The 14,605-nt window shown below is 35.5% G+C and overlaps 2 protein-coding genes across 2 annotated transcripts in view; one reads left to right on the forward strand and one right to left on the reverse strand.

Annotated features, from left to right (window-relative positions):
• LOC118737993 (probable multidrug resistance-associated protein lethal(2)03659) overlaps positions 1 to 7,980 on the forward strand; it is a 45,609-nt gene extending 37,629 nt beyond the window's left edge. Inside the window, exons 4-11 of the mRNA XM_036468848.1 lie at positions 808 to 967; positions 1,142 to 1,514; positions 1,667 to 2,439; positions 2,538 to 3,377; positions 3,431 to 3,939; positions 4,016 to 4,794; positions 4,855 to 5,271; positions 6,679 to 7,980. Coding sequence (XP_036324741.1) covers positions 808 to 967; positions 1,142 to 1,514; positions 1,667 to 2,439; positions 2,538 to 3,377; positions 3,431 to 3,939; positions 4,016 to 4,794; positions 4,855 to 5,271; positions 6,679 to 6,717 — 3,890 coding nt within the window. The 3' untranslated portion in view covers positions 6,718 to 7,980. The remainder of the gene's footprint in view (positions 1 to 807; positions 968 to 1,141; positions 1,515 to 1,666; positions 2,440 to 2,537; positions 3,378 to 3,430; positions 3,940 to 4,015; positions 4,795 to 4,854; positions 5,272 to 6,678) is intronic.
• A 450-nt stretch (positions 7,981 to 8,430) lies between these two features.
• LOC118738000 (transmembrane protein 256 homolog) lies at positions 8,431 to 13,526 on the reverse strand. The gene is made up of 3 exons (XM_036468860.1): positions 13,307 to 13,526; positions 12,937 to 13,236; positions 8,431 to 8,827 (listed from the first exon to the last, which is right to left on the reverse strand). Exons 1-3 carry the CDS (start codon positions 13,400 to 13,402, stop codon positions 8,684 to 8,686), a joined length of 540 nt encoding a protein of 179 aa, XP_036324753.1. The 5' UTR covers positions 13,403 to 13,526; the 3' UTR covers positions 8,431 to 8,683.
• Between the last annotated feature and the right edge of the window lie 1,079 nt (positions 13,527 to 14,605).

Here is a 14,605-nt window from a genome sequence, read left to right on the forward strand (position 1 = left end):
TTAAATAAACTTCCAAAGCTGCCGTGCTTGATGGCTTTCTAACTGCATGCTAAAAAAAGTACTTTGCCTGAAAATTTAAAATAAAAATCGCAGATAGGAAAGCCTGAGCAAGGGGGCTCTCTCTCAGATGTGTGCATTGGAACACAGACGGGTCAAGGAAAACAGACCAGTTTTTTTCGGAGGCGGAAGTACTTAAAGCCAAACCCCTAACCCGTCAGTGTAGGACTTTACCTATGTGCACTGTCTCTTCGCCTACTCTTACTCTTAGTCTTAGTCTTGCTGGAGTACCGGAGAAAAGTGCCGTTAGTGTTACTACTCTCGCCAGAAGTAAACGCTTTGCGCTTTGAGGTCCATCAATGTTCAAGGTCAAGTGTAAGAGGGCATGAATTTTCTCCATTTTCTAGTCTTTATACGCTAATATATTTCTACCGCTTTATCGATATGCTAGCGCTGGTTCAAGGAGCTAATGCTCTGATCCATATGCTGATATGTAACAAAAAAATAACCATACTCGTACGTTTATAGGTTGAGGCTAGTATTTAGTAACTATTTTGACTCAAAGACCTTAACCAGCTCAACAATTTCTTAAATGGCGCTCTCTATAATAAAGTTTAACTGCACGTTCGCCTAAAAAAAAAAGCTCTGCAATCCCGGAAATGGATTTATTAGGAGTTTTGTGGATATTCGACAGAGTTTTATAGCCATGTCCGCCTAATAGTAATATCACTAAGAGTTCTTTAGTTTAATTTAATATGAAACATAAAGTCAACTCCTTGTACTTATGTACGTATAATTTAATGCTTGCAGCCGACCTGGGAAGCAAGCTGAGCGTTGCTTGGGAGGCGGAGATCGATAAGAAAAGGCAGAAACACAAGGAACCCAATCTCGTTAGTGCTGTGCTGAGCGTATTTGGTGCGCGCTACACGGCACTTGGACTTTTATTATTGTTTGTCGAAGTGGGTCTGCGGTAAGTAAGTAAGGCGGAGAGTATGTATGTATGTTAACTGTGCATGCCAGCTAATCTTGAACTAATTTATGTTTTTGCAAACATACGTATGCGTATACTATTTAATATTATATTCTTTGTCGTCTCCCCAACCAATTTATGTATATATGTATTTATTCATTTATTTACACGCAGTGTTACACAGCCTTTGTTTCTTGGTGGCTTGGTTAATTACTATGCCCAAACGAGTAACAATGCGAACACCACCACTGCCTATCTCTACGCCCTGGGTGTGATTCTCTGCAGCGCATTTAGCGTGATTGCATATCATCCGTATATGTTGGCCACGCTACACACGGGCATGAAGGTACGCATCGGCCTGTGTAGCATGATTTATCGAAAGGCGCTACGTTTGAGCCGAACAGCGCTAGGTGGCACCACAACCGGTCAAGTAGTGAATCTGATATCGAACGATGTGGGACGGCTGGACTCGTCACTCATACACATCCATTATTTGTATCTGGGACCGATCGTGGCTGTAATTATAACAATACTCATGTATAGAGAGGTATGTAACGGAATTAAGTATTTATATACATACATACATATATGTACGTGCAAGTTGGCAGTGCTTCCATCCTACCGGCTCTGCTAATTCCATCGCCATCGCTAACCGGTCGTTTGGTAAATCTTTTTAATTTTTTTTTAATTCGCTTTTAGATTGGCGTTTCTTCGCTGTTTGGTGTCGCCTTCATGTTGCTCTTCCTGCCGCTGCAAGCCTATCTTGGCAAAAGGACGTCAGTGCTGCGTCTGCGCACAGCGCTGTGTACGGACGAACGTGTACGCATGATGAACGAGATCATCTCAGGCATACAGGTGATCAAGATGTATGCGTGGGAGAAACCCTTTGGTAAAATGGTGCAGTATGCGCGTGCCAAAGAAATGAATTCTATACGCAATGTTAATTACATTCGTGGTATATTGCAATCGTTTATGATGTTCATGACACGCTGCTCCGTCTTTATCAGCTTGGTGGGATATGTGCTGTTGGGTCAATTCTTGACAGCGGAGAAGGCTTTCGTCATCACAGCCTACTATAATATATTGCGTAACGCAATGACAATTTACTTCCCCATGGCCATATCACAATATGCCGAGACAATGGTCTCCATGAAGCGCATACAGAAGTATTTGTTGTACGAGGAGACAAAAGTAAAAGATCGCTCAGGCGATAATGAAAATGAGTACAATAAAATCAAGCAGACGGGTATTATCGAAGAAAATGAAAAAACGCTAACATTGAATGGCAGTCTGAAGCCAATACAGCCATCACCGCAGGAGATTAAACATACACCCACTGGTATTGAGATACACAAACTGAAGGCAAGATGGGATCACTCTTTGACAGAGTACACGCTGAACAATATTGATTTGAAAGTGAAGCCGCGCACTCTGGTGGCTGTAATTGGACCCGTGGGTTCTGGAAAGTCAAGGTAAGTACTGCACTTTTGTTGATTATTCCGCTTCTGATATTTGCGAAAAGCAAGTAAAAGAACACCTTAAAAATACTAAAAACAACTTTTCTTTACAGTTTAATCCAAGCCCTTCTTGGCGAACTACCAGCTGAATCGGGTTCCATCACAATGCATGGCTCCTCCTCGTACGCCTCTCAAGAGCCATGGCTTTTCACCGGCACTGTGCGCCAAAATATACTTTTCGGCTTGCCAATGGACAGGAACCGTTATCGTACCGTGGTGAAGAAGTGCGCACTGGAACGCGATTTTGAACTGCTACCTTTTGGCGATAAAACTATTGTGGGTGAGCGTGGCGCCTCGCTTTCAGGCGGACAGAAAGCGCGTATTAGTTTGGCCCGCGCTGTATACCGTAAAGCCGATGTTTATCTGCTGGACGATCCCCTCAGCGCAGTTGATACACACGTCGGACGGCATCTCTTCGATCAATGTTTGCGCGGTTTTCTGCGTGAAGACATTGTTATTCTGGTAACGCATCAGCTACAGTTTCTAGAACAGGCCGACATCATCGTGATCATGGATAAGGGTAAGATCAGCGCAGTGGGTACCTATGAGTCGATGCGTAAAAGTGGGCTGGACTTTGCTAAATTGCTAGTGGCACCAGATATGAGTGCCGATGCGGATGGCGGTGGTGACACCGGTGAGAAGAAAAGCTTGTCACGTCAAAATAGCCGACAGCGACAGAATAGCATATCTTCAATGAGCTCGATAGCAGACTCAGCGGTCGGTGATGCAGCCTTGCAGGTGCAAGAGAGTCGTGAGGAGGGCAAAATTAGTTGGGGACTTTATACAAAGTACTTCACAGCTAGTGGCGGTTACGTGCTATTCGTGATAATCATGTTCTTCTGCGTTGCCGCGCAAATACTGGCCTCAGCCGGTGATTCTTTCCTGTCCTATTGGTGAGTTAAGAACGAAAGGGTCTAGCAAAACTTAAGCTTTATATCTTTCACAGGGTCAACAAAAATGAACAAAAATTGGATACAGACAGCAGAGATTTTGGTGATCGCATTATTGGCCGCCTGTATGGCCGTGACGTACGCTTAAATAGTGAAACGGATCCTGTTGATATTTACATATTCACAGGAATTATTGTGGCTACTGTGATTTTTTCGCTAGCTCGCAGTTTATTATTCTTCGTATTGGCGCAACGTTCGTCGATTAGTTTGCACAATACCATGTTCCAGGGGCTTACACGCGCGGCGATGTACTTCTTCCATACGAATCCGGCTGGCCGCATCTTGAACAGATTCTCCAAGGATATGGGTCAAGTGGATGAAATCCTGCCGTCGGTGATGATGGATGTGGTGCAAATCGCTTTAGGCTGTGCAGGCATTGTGATTGTAATATCGCTGGTGAATTATTGGAACTTGCTGACGACAGTCGTTCTAGCGATCATTTTCTATCTCTTGCGAACATTTTATTTGCAAACATCACGTGATGTGAAACGTATCGAGGCAATCAGTAAGTATTGAATAATGATTTTTGCTTCCTCGCATACTTCAACTAATACAAATTTCCTCTTTTCTACACTACGCAGCACGTTCACCGATCTACTCGCACTTGGGCGCCTCGCTGAGTGGTTTGCCGACGATACGCGCTTTTGGCGCACAAAAGGTTCTAATAACAGAATTCGACAACTACCAGGATTTGCACAGTTCCGGTTATTATATGTTCTTGACCACGAGTCGCGCCTTCGGCTATTGGCTCGACTGTTTCTGTGTGGCTTACTTAGCTGTGACCACGCTAAGTTTCTTCTTATTCAAACCCGAGAATGGCGGTGATGTGGGTCTGGCCATCACGCAAGCCATGGGCTTGACCGGCATGGTACAGTGGGGTATGCGACAGTCGGCCGAACTGGAGAACAATATGACATGTGTGGAGCGCGTAGTCGAATATGAACAGATCGAACCTGAAGGAGAAATGGAGAGCCGACCTGGCAAAAAGCCGCCAAAGTCATGGCCCGAACAGGGTAAAATCAAATTTGACAAACTCAGTTTGCGATACTTCCCCGACCCGAAATCGGAACGTGTGCTGAAGTCACTCAGCCTGGAGATAGAGTCCTGTGAAAAAGTGGGTATAGTGGGACGCACTGGCGCTGGCAAATCTTCGCTCATAAACGCGCTCTTTCGGTTATCGTACAATGATGGTTCCATAATTATTGACACGCGCGATACCAATGACATTGGCCTGCACGACTTGCGTGGCAAAATCTCGATTATACCGCAAGAACCGGTGCTCTTCTCGGGTACAATGCGCTACAATCTCGATCCTTTCGATGAATTCGCAGATGCGAAGCTATGGGAGGCACTTGAAGAAGTAAGAAGAAATGATTTTTTTTCGGTCGAAGATTTACGTTTATTTAAAACTTGTTTATAGGTTAAATTGAAAAGTGTGGTATCCGAATTGCCGAGTGGTTTGCAGAGTAGAATCTCAGAAGGTGGCAGCAATTTCAGCGTCGGTCAGCGCCAGTTAGTGTGTCTAGCACGTGCCATACTGCGTGAGAATAAAATTTTGGTGCTTGATGAGGCGACTGCAAATGTAGATCCACAAACTGATGCACTCATACAACTGACAATAAGAAGTAAATTCAAAAACTGCACGGTTCTCACAATCGCCCATCGGCTACACACAGTTATGGACTCGGATAAGGTGCTGGTCATGGATGCTGGCCGAGCAGTCGAATTCGGTTCGCCATTTGAATTGTTAACTGAGAGCAAGACGAAAGTATTCTATGGCATGGTAAAGCAGGCGGGCAACTCCACATTCGACACTCTGCTGACGGTGGCACAAAAGGTAGGTTCTTCTGAATATGGGTTAGGGCTAATATGGAGACTTGGGTTATTCGTAAAGTAGAGTAACGAAGAGTAGAATGAAGTAAAGTGAAGCAAAGTAAAAGCAAGGAAAAAGTAAAACAAAATTTGTCGAACTGGGCAATTCTTGAAAATATCTTGATAGGCGCTTTTACGTCTTTCGAAAGACTAATTCGATAGATCTGCCATCGATCAAGTCCTTGCGTTATTCTGTTTTGGACTAATTCATAAAAAATAAAGTAGGTTTAGAGAGTTTTATAAATTGACGTTTTCATACATTTTTCAATTTATAAACCTTTTATAAAGCTACTTTATTTTTTATGAATAAGGTCATTTGTCTATTAGCAGTAAGTTTTCCAAAAATCAAAAATTAATAGAAAATTGAATTAAAAAAATATATAACAAAATTTATCAAATTAAAAAAGACAATGAGTAAATATTTTTAAAAATTAAATCAAAAAGCAAAAAAAAAATTTAAATAAAAAAGTTAATGGTAAAAAATAGTTCTAACCATTTCTAAATAAATATGACTCCTCCGCCACCTATCGGCAAAATTTTTTGGTGGAGTTATTCCTTTTCATGTAATTAATACATGTACGTTCTAAATACAAACCAAATCGGTTTATAAATACGGGGTTTTTATAGACATATTTCGACTCCTGTGTGCCCTATGGGATTAATTTCTTTCGTATTGCATTATCATCGGGTTCTGAGCGAACTGTGAAATTTTAAGTCTCTAGGTCATCGGGAAGTTGATCAAAAGTTGATTGCAAGATTTACCCCTAATAAACATACATACATACACACAGAGCAAGTTAAATAAAAGCTTGTAAACGAGAAAAAGCTTTAGGTAAAGTTTCTTAAAATTAAATGAAATCAAAGAATACATACATATATTTATCATTTTAAGATAATACAAATTAAAAAATAGCAAAAAAATACATAAAATAAGTTTATAAAAATTAAATTAAAAAATACATATATTTTTTACTTTTTAAAATAATTAATTAATAATGAAACTTAAGGAAATAAAATTTTAAAAATTAATACAATTAAAAAAATTCGCTGCACGAAGATTTGAACCTCGGATCTTTGGAATGGCACGCTAGTGCTTTGCATCTCCACCAAAGGAGCTTTTTTTAAGACTTTCGTGCCAGAGCTTTTAAACTATCTGACGTGCTATATTTCAATTGTCTTATAAAAGACTTGCAACTATCTTAGCCAGAATTGCCCTGCAAGTTGAATTTTTTAATAAAAAAAAATGGTAACATAAAAAGAGCACATCTGCCAGTACAAAAATTTAAAGTTAGCTGCCAGATACGAGTTAACGCTCCACTGTAAAAACCGCCCTGTGTAACTGTTAACCTTTCAATTTCCTTATTTCTTTCAGGCGCATGAGGAGAACTTGCGCGCGAAAAAGGATACTTGACATTTCTCTGTTTCTGTACCGAAAGTATTCAAAGACTATTTACTTAAGATTCTAGAACCGATAGCAAATCATCCAGCAAATGCGCGCATACAAAAAACTCTCACCGATGCGACACACCACAAATTCCTTGGATAGCAGGAACCGACAAATGGGAGAGGAGTAGGAAACGGAAACGGAAACGGAAACCGAAGCGGTAATGCGAATGGGAATGGGAATGGGAATGGTGAAACCCGCAGATTATCATATCGGGGCTTATTTTTATATAGTACTTAATGAAATTACGAGTAACTTAAACTAGTATGTAAATGAAACAATAATGTATTTACATGTATAAAGACAATTTAAGGCAATTAAGGGCTCAAATGCATATCGACTAACACAAATACATACATACATACGTACATACATTATGTGCTACGTTTGTGTATACATATATCATGTGGTGTATGACCAAAATTGACCTGAAAATTGTAAATTCTACATATCCACAAAACAATTGTGTAGTATGTAAATTAAAAAAAAAAAATAGTTGTAATTGTAATTGCTTTAGCGCGAAAAAAAAAATAAATCAAAAACGAAAAAAAAACTTTGTAAAGTGAGACAATAAAAAACCTAGTATAAAATAACAGATGAAATAATTATGTGAGTTTGCCTAAAACTCTGAGCCAAGTGCTGAACGCAGGGTCACTAACACGAAAATTGTATGACACAACTATGTTTATTGCAGATGAATTTAAACGATGAGTTCAATGCCATAATAAAAATATGTAGTTAAAAAATGGTTTCCCAAATTAAATTAAATGAGATTTCAAATGCACGTACCAAATTATTAGCTGCACTTTATAATAAAAAAATTGAATTGAAAATTTGATCTGCATACACCTTTCCTCAAATTCATTTGCAATAGAGTAGTTAGTTATTTGTGATCTTTTGTGAAAAATAAAAATAAAATTTGCTTTGTAAAAATGCACTGTTCTAGCGATTAGCTCGTTTGCATATAAACATACATACAATATAGTAAATCGTACGTGAAAACAAGACATATAATTCGTATGTGTTCCAAAAACTCAGATGACAATATTAGGGCATTAACTTTGTGGTTTTAAATTAAATGTTTTTTTTGTTTTACCCATAGCAGACAGAAGCTTTATTTCATCGTGAAATGCAGCAGCTGCAGCTTCGTACATACAAGCAGACATATGTATGTGTAAACTTTACTTTAGAATTTTTGTAAACTATCATAGAAATACATACACATAAAGAATTTTGTACGTACAATGCAAAAAGAAATTGAATTTGTTGTTTTATACATATATGCAATGTTTTATTGTAAATTTATAACTGTTAATTAAAGAGATAGCGCTGCCAGAGCACGAAATTAAATTACATACAATTGTAAATTTGAGTATGCATTTAAAACTCTTAAAGAATAATAATAATAATAATAATTTATTAACGAGACATTGATTCTTCCAGTGAACGCTGATCATATCAGTACTAGTTTTAAACGTTTAGATATACATACATAGATACTTACGTATACATATACTATAATAATAAATATATTAATAAATAATAATAAATACATACACGCCACACGCATGTTTTGCAAAAACTAGTTTCAATTAAAATCAGCTATACATAAGTATTAACAAAGGAGAAATCTAATAAAAGAAATATCATTAAAATTTTAAAACAAAAAACCATTTACATATAAAACAAATTATGAAATATGGCTAATAATGCCTTTTTGAGCGATACAAAATTTAGGAAAAAACGAATTGCTGCCGAAAAAACTGCCCACTGATTGATGACTGACTTATTAGGGCATATATTAGTTAAACTATATGTATGTATGTATGTACATTCTTTGCATTTTTTGAAAATTACCAAATTTCGTATCGGTCACAATAGCATCTTAATCTATGGTATTTAGAAGATTCCATCAGCGCCCTCAAAAGCCGTTTTAAAAGATAAGCGTTAGCCAAGCTACGATAAGGCAGAAGCCACCACAAGTTGCCACTGGTACGTAAGTACGATCGCCAGTGATGGCGCGATAGTACAGGACGCCGCTGAAGAGTACAGTGCCCACGGCCATCAATGAGCCGGTCTGGAACGAATGACAATGAACAATAAATTTTAAATACAATTAAAGTGCGTATAAATATTTGTGTACATACATATGTAAATACTTATTTGCACTAGTGATAAAATAACAAAAAAAAGAGGACAATAAAATGAGTTCCTTGTACGTAATAGAGATATGCAAATTTGTTGTTATCAAAGCTACATACATATGTACATAAGCACATTTATGGAAATACAAAATAGAAAATAGAAGAAATACAATTTAAAAATTAGATTTTTAATGTTATAAGAAAGCTTTCCGAAATCAAAGTTGTCAGTAAAAACATCGATATCAATGTTAAAGGCATATCCAATTTTCGCAAATAATTCGGTGACCAAAACGCATCTGTGCTTATGCAGCTATTAGCTTCCTCTTTTAAATATTTGCATTTGATTTTGATTCAACTCATCGACATTGGGTAGAATCCATCAGACGAATTGAATTTTCGCTAATATGAGGTTTTTTTCTTGGATTTCTTCTACCATTTTGGATCTTTATCAAACACTGGAAGTGCCAGAAAAACGGATTTGATATCAGCAGCAAAAAATCTACAAGTCGAGATCTTAAAGACGAACCCGAACTTAATACCCGAATGCAATACCACGTATGAGATGACAACAAAAAGGGTTTAGTTTGGTTAGCCATTCTAAATGGTCTCCATACAACTAAAAAAAATTGAAGCATATACTTAATAGGTTAGCACGAAATTCAAATCCTTTAAAGACAATTTTTTGCTTAAGCTGTATATCGTCGTTTAACGTACAAAACCGCGTATCAAGAATATGCAAAGCGTCGTATGCGAGGTTGCCAAAATTCTATTGGAGGGTAAAACTTATCTTATTTCAAAACGGTTCTCTCTTTTATCCCTCATTATCTATTCTTCTTAGATCTAAGTAAGCAAATATCATGTTTTGGCACAAATGTCAGTTACGAGGTTTTGCAGAACCACTATACGCGGTTTTGTACCATAAACGACGATATTTATATTTCACATGATTTCGAAGCTCATTTTACGGTTTTTTTTTTTTGAAAATAATGATAGAGGTATATGTAGGTCCCGATGTGATGATTCGCTTCAAACTATTTCAAAAGCAGCACTTCATCAAAGGAAGGTTGTGCTCTCAATCAATTCGGATGATTAGTGTTGGCAATTGGAAATGTTTGAACGACTCTATTATGCAGAAACGTGCTGAACTTCCCAATGGTAAAGGAGCTACGTAGTATATTCCATTGCGACGAAGCGAGTTCGGTGGTTGTTTCGCTCTCTTCGAAGTTCCTTGTGTGAAATAATCTATCATTCAGATGAGCTAGTACCTTGTTAAGTCTTTTGCCAATTAATACCCGAGTTTTTTTTTTGTGGATTTGGTCAAATGGTAATTCCGAACTCCGAACTTGGTTCCGTGCTAAATTAAATGTTATACAAATAATTAAATACAAAAACTTAGGCTATTGACCATAAAAAAGCAAATACACAGATTAAGAATTTTAACACAAAATTAAAAGGCAGAAAGAAAATGAGGGAAAATAACATTCTAAATAAAATGTAAAACTTTAAAAATTACTATTACAACTTAAAATAGTTAAAAATCTGCTAGTAAGTTTTTTGCCATAAAAAGTATGAAGAGTGGAAAGTTTCATTATGTCAAGTTTTTAGACACGCCGGGTACTTATGAAAGATTTAAACTATAAAAAGCAGCTGCGCTATTAGAAAGTTTTGTGAATAAATTTATGAAGTTATTAATTTTAAGCTTACTGTGTGGGCAAATAAGACTTTGCTTAAAAAATGTGGTTGTTAAATGATATGGAAACATACATATAAACAAACAATATTTACGCAACGGTACTTTAATTAGATGTAGCTACAAAGTGGAATGCATGCTCTATTATGCTTTAAGCTGGTTACTGTTGTACTTGTAGAATATAATTCAGAGAAAATTGTTGAAATTACAAGATTAAAAAATTAAAAAAAAAAAATATATATATACTAAAACATAAAAAAGGTCTAGCAAATAAACTTTAATAAGAATTAAGTCAATTATTAGATCATACTTTGTGCTTGTAGTTATGTATTATGCATTATTAGTAGAGGCTATGTAATTTTACACTCATGAAAAAATGTGTAAAAAAGGAAATATTTAGAGCAGTTCATAACAGCTAAAGCATTCGATGTATGCCTCCTTGTTTTGTTTTTTTTTTTTGAGATTTTGCCAACAGCAACTGAGCTTTAAATAAATTGAATCAAGTAAAACCATTTTTTAAGCGAAATAATTAATCAGTTATCAAAGTCATCTTAGTATGGGAAAACTCATTGATCCGATTGAGTTATATGAATATTTTTTAGTTAATTCTTTTCACAACTAGTTAATAAGTAATAAACATTTACATTCTCTTAATACCAATATATATTTTTTTTTTACTTTTATTTACGGATGCCTTTTTCTTCTACTTTTGTATACAAAACGATTTTGGTATCAGCGAACCAAATGATATGGAAAAGAGCGCTTTCCTTCTCTATTAGTCATACAAAAGTTATTAAGAATAGCATAAAAAATAGAACAAAAACATAAGGGTTGGCGAAAATCGTTCCACAATACATCATGCACAAAAAAAAAATCAAAACAATCAACATTAGTTACATCTATTTACATACATAATGTATTTATCAAAATAAATGCTGTTCGCAAAAACAAAATCTGTGTACGTATTTCACCTCTGTTTATTACCAATAAAATAAATAACAATCTTAGGCACTTTCAAAAAAGAAAAAAATAACCGAGTAACGCAAGTTGTTAATCAAATCCGTTCAACAAAAAATTAATACTTAAAAATGCATAAAAGCAGCGCGTGTGCTCTTTGTTATTGCGCACAAAATATTACAGTATTTTTTTTTTATCAATAGTTACGAACAAGAAGCTAATTGTATACAAAGCATATAACATAATCGATAAATTTTTCACAAATTGAAGAAAATGAACTTAAGCTTTAAAACGAACTTATGGCAAACCGCTCAAATAGTACATAAATACATACATACACAGCATTGGAAATGTAAAGGATATACAAATATATATAAACATAATGAATAATACATATCGTGGTTTAAAGCACAAAACCGCGGCGTATCAAGAAAATGCAAAACCTCGTATATGAGGTTTCCCAAATTTTATAGGAGAGGGAGTAAAACTTGTTTTACTTCAAAGCGGTACTCTCTTTTATCACTAATTAGCTATTTTTCTTAAATCTAAGTATCGATATTTTAGTATGCATGGATAAGGGCTTGAAGCCAGGAGTTTCCGGTGAGCAAATATCTTTTTTGGCACAAATGTCTGTTACGCGGTTTTGTTTTTTAAATGACGATACGTATGTTTGATTATATTTGTATATTTATACACATACTTACATACCTATTGAAAATAACAAATTCTAACAAAAACACGTGCATAAGTAAATACGAATTGAAATACAAAATTTGCATGAAAACCATGCGGTTAGCAAACTTATACATCAAAATATTTAATCGAAAAATAAATGCATAAACTTTATATTTTCAAATCATTTGGGGTTGAAGAAAAGTAAATAACTTTCGGCATTTGAATTTTGTAAATCTTGTGAATTGTGTAGATTAGTGCTTGAATGAAAAATTACACATGTTTTTAAGTGACAATAAAATAACTTAAAAAATATATATATTCGTATATCAATATGTGCATTTTGATTACAAATAAGATTGGTGGGTTGTTATATCACTTGTTGGCTTTAACTTAAAGCATTCGATAGAAAACTGCTCTTATTATTGTTATAATAAGTAGTGGTCTAAAAACTCTGGATTTTGGTGCAGAATAAGTTTTTAAGTGGCGAATAAGTTTCTACATTTTCAAAATCGGCCTATAAAAAAGAACATAAGAGACTTGCGGTTCTTTACATTCTACGTTTTTTGCCCATCACTTTAGCACACCACCAAAATTCCTATTATACAAATTCACAAACAAAAAAGTTAAATTGATGATTTAACAACAACAAATTTGCATTTGCAATGCTCTTATTTAAATAAGAAAAAAAAAAACGGTATGTACACACAAGTATCGACTTACCAATAACGGTTTGTGCACCAACGGCATCGCCAAAAGCGAAAATGAATGCAAGAAATGAAAGCGATTTGCCGTCTCAAACACGGTTTTGGCCTCATTTCTTTCATCGACATTACCAACATTGGAGAATATATGCTTGCCGTAGGCGCCCATAATCACAGCACTCGCCCCACATAAACCAGCTAAACGTATGAAATTGTAATGCGAGCCTGCCAGATCCCATAATGGTAAACGCACAGGCGCTGGAGGCGGCGCAGGAATAGTACCATTTCCTGTTGTTAATTTCTTTGCCAAAAGACCTTGCTGTAAAAGTATATGCATTTAATAAGAAATAAATACTAGAATCAAATAAATATACTTTCTTTCAACTTACTGTGCTTTTAACAACACCCGATGCTGTTGAAAATAGCGCTTGGCTGATTGGATTACCAAAAATTAGATAACCCACCGTATCACCAATAGAAGACATTTCTAACTTTTATTAAAATTTTTTCACAATATTGACAAAATTAATAAACTGCAATTGATAAACCGTTGCTAGCTTTTGGCCTGCAGTTGCCGAAGACATAACTTTTATACCGGTTTGCAGGGTAAAGGAACATTTTGTAGGGTGAACATGAAGCTATTGTTCTAATCTTTAAAGTGTAAAGGCCATGTCAGATAAAACTGTTGCTTCGCGTGATTTTTGTTTTTTTTTAACTTTTTCAGCAAGTCACAATGAACGTCATAGAAATATTCACACCATGATAAAAATTATATCTTTTGCTTGTTTATTGGTGAAAATTGCTGTAAATTTAGTAAAGTTAATTTTAAAATTATCATATTAATACCACAAAGTGTTAAAGATTACATTTTCTCACATAGTTTATATATTTTATTCAAAATAAATTAAACAAGAATGCTAAAAATATATTTTACAAAATCAGTATTCATTTATGATACTATTTTTAAGTACAGCAGCCAGCTATCGCTAATTTTGATAGTCAAAAATCTCCAAAAATGTCCCTAACAAAACGCAACATCTAGTTGCATGCCCGCCACACTGTCAGATTTGGCTGATTACGCATCGCATGTATTACCCTTCCATGTGGCATACTTATAAGCTCTACTGCTTTCCATTTAGAGAGTTTTAGCGGCAAAAATTTAGCGTAGCGATTACTAGAATTCCACTGCAGGACGAGGTTAATAAAAATATTTGCAACATTGTATTAAAATTAAATAAAAACAAGAATATGTATCAGAAAAGAAATTTTATTCAGCTAAGACATTGAATATGCCTCCGTATTTGTTGATACACAGCATTGCCGGTCAAATAGTAAGGACAATTAACAATTGGTTAAGTGCAATTAAAAAGTTAATTTTATTGAAATGCGCAATTACATTTTTAATTGCAATGCGCAATTAAGCTGCGATTCACCAGATTCATTTAAATGAAAATCACTTTAATTTTTGATTTTACCAATCAATTTTAAATTGTTTTTAATTTTGACTTAAGTGACCTATGCTCTTCACTTAAATAAAAATTAAATCAGAATAACCACACTCAGAGATGTTACACGTTTAATCCGCAATTTTGTGTATCACCTGGTTACTTGTATACCAGCCCTGATTTTACAACCTTTTTTAGCACGGTGCTGCCATATATTTACTCACTTTATAAAGAACTTATTGA

This window comes from Rhagoletis pomonella, unplaced genomic scaffold (assembly GCF_013731165.1).
Source record: "Rhagoletis pomonella isolate Grant_MI unplaced genomic scaffold, Rhpom_1.0 Rhpom_scaffold_00001, whole genome shotgun sequence".
Taxonomy (NCBI): Eukaryota; Metazoa; Arthropoda; class Insecta; order Diptera; family Tephritidae; genus Rhagoletis; species Rhagoletis pomonella.

What these genes read in the sequence shown, in the direction of transcription:
- LOC118738000 (XM_036468860.1), bottom strand. Translation starts at nt 13,402, where the DNA reads ATGTCTTCTATTGGTGATACGGTGGGTTATCTAATTTTTGGTAATCCA. An exon ending in CGGGTGTTGTTAAAAGCACA is followed by an intron (nt 13,237 to 13,306) that starts GTAAGTTGAAAG and finishes ATACTTTTACAG; the next exon opens with CAAGGTCTTTTGGCAAAGAA. An exon ending in TGGTGCACAAACCGTTATTG is followed by an intron (nt 8,828 to 12,936) that starts GTAAGTCGATAC and finishes CATTCGTTCCAG; the next exon opens with ACCGGCTCATTGATGGCCGT.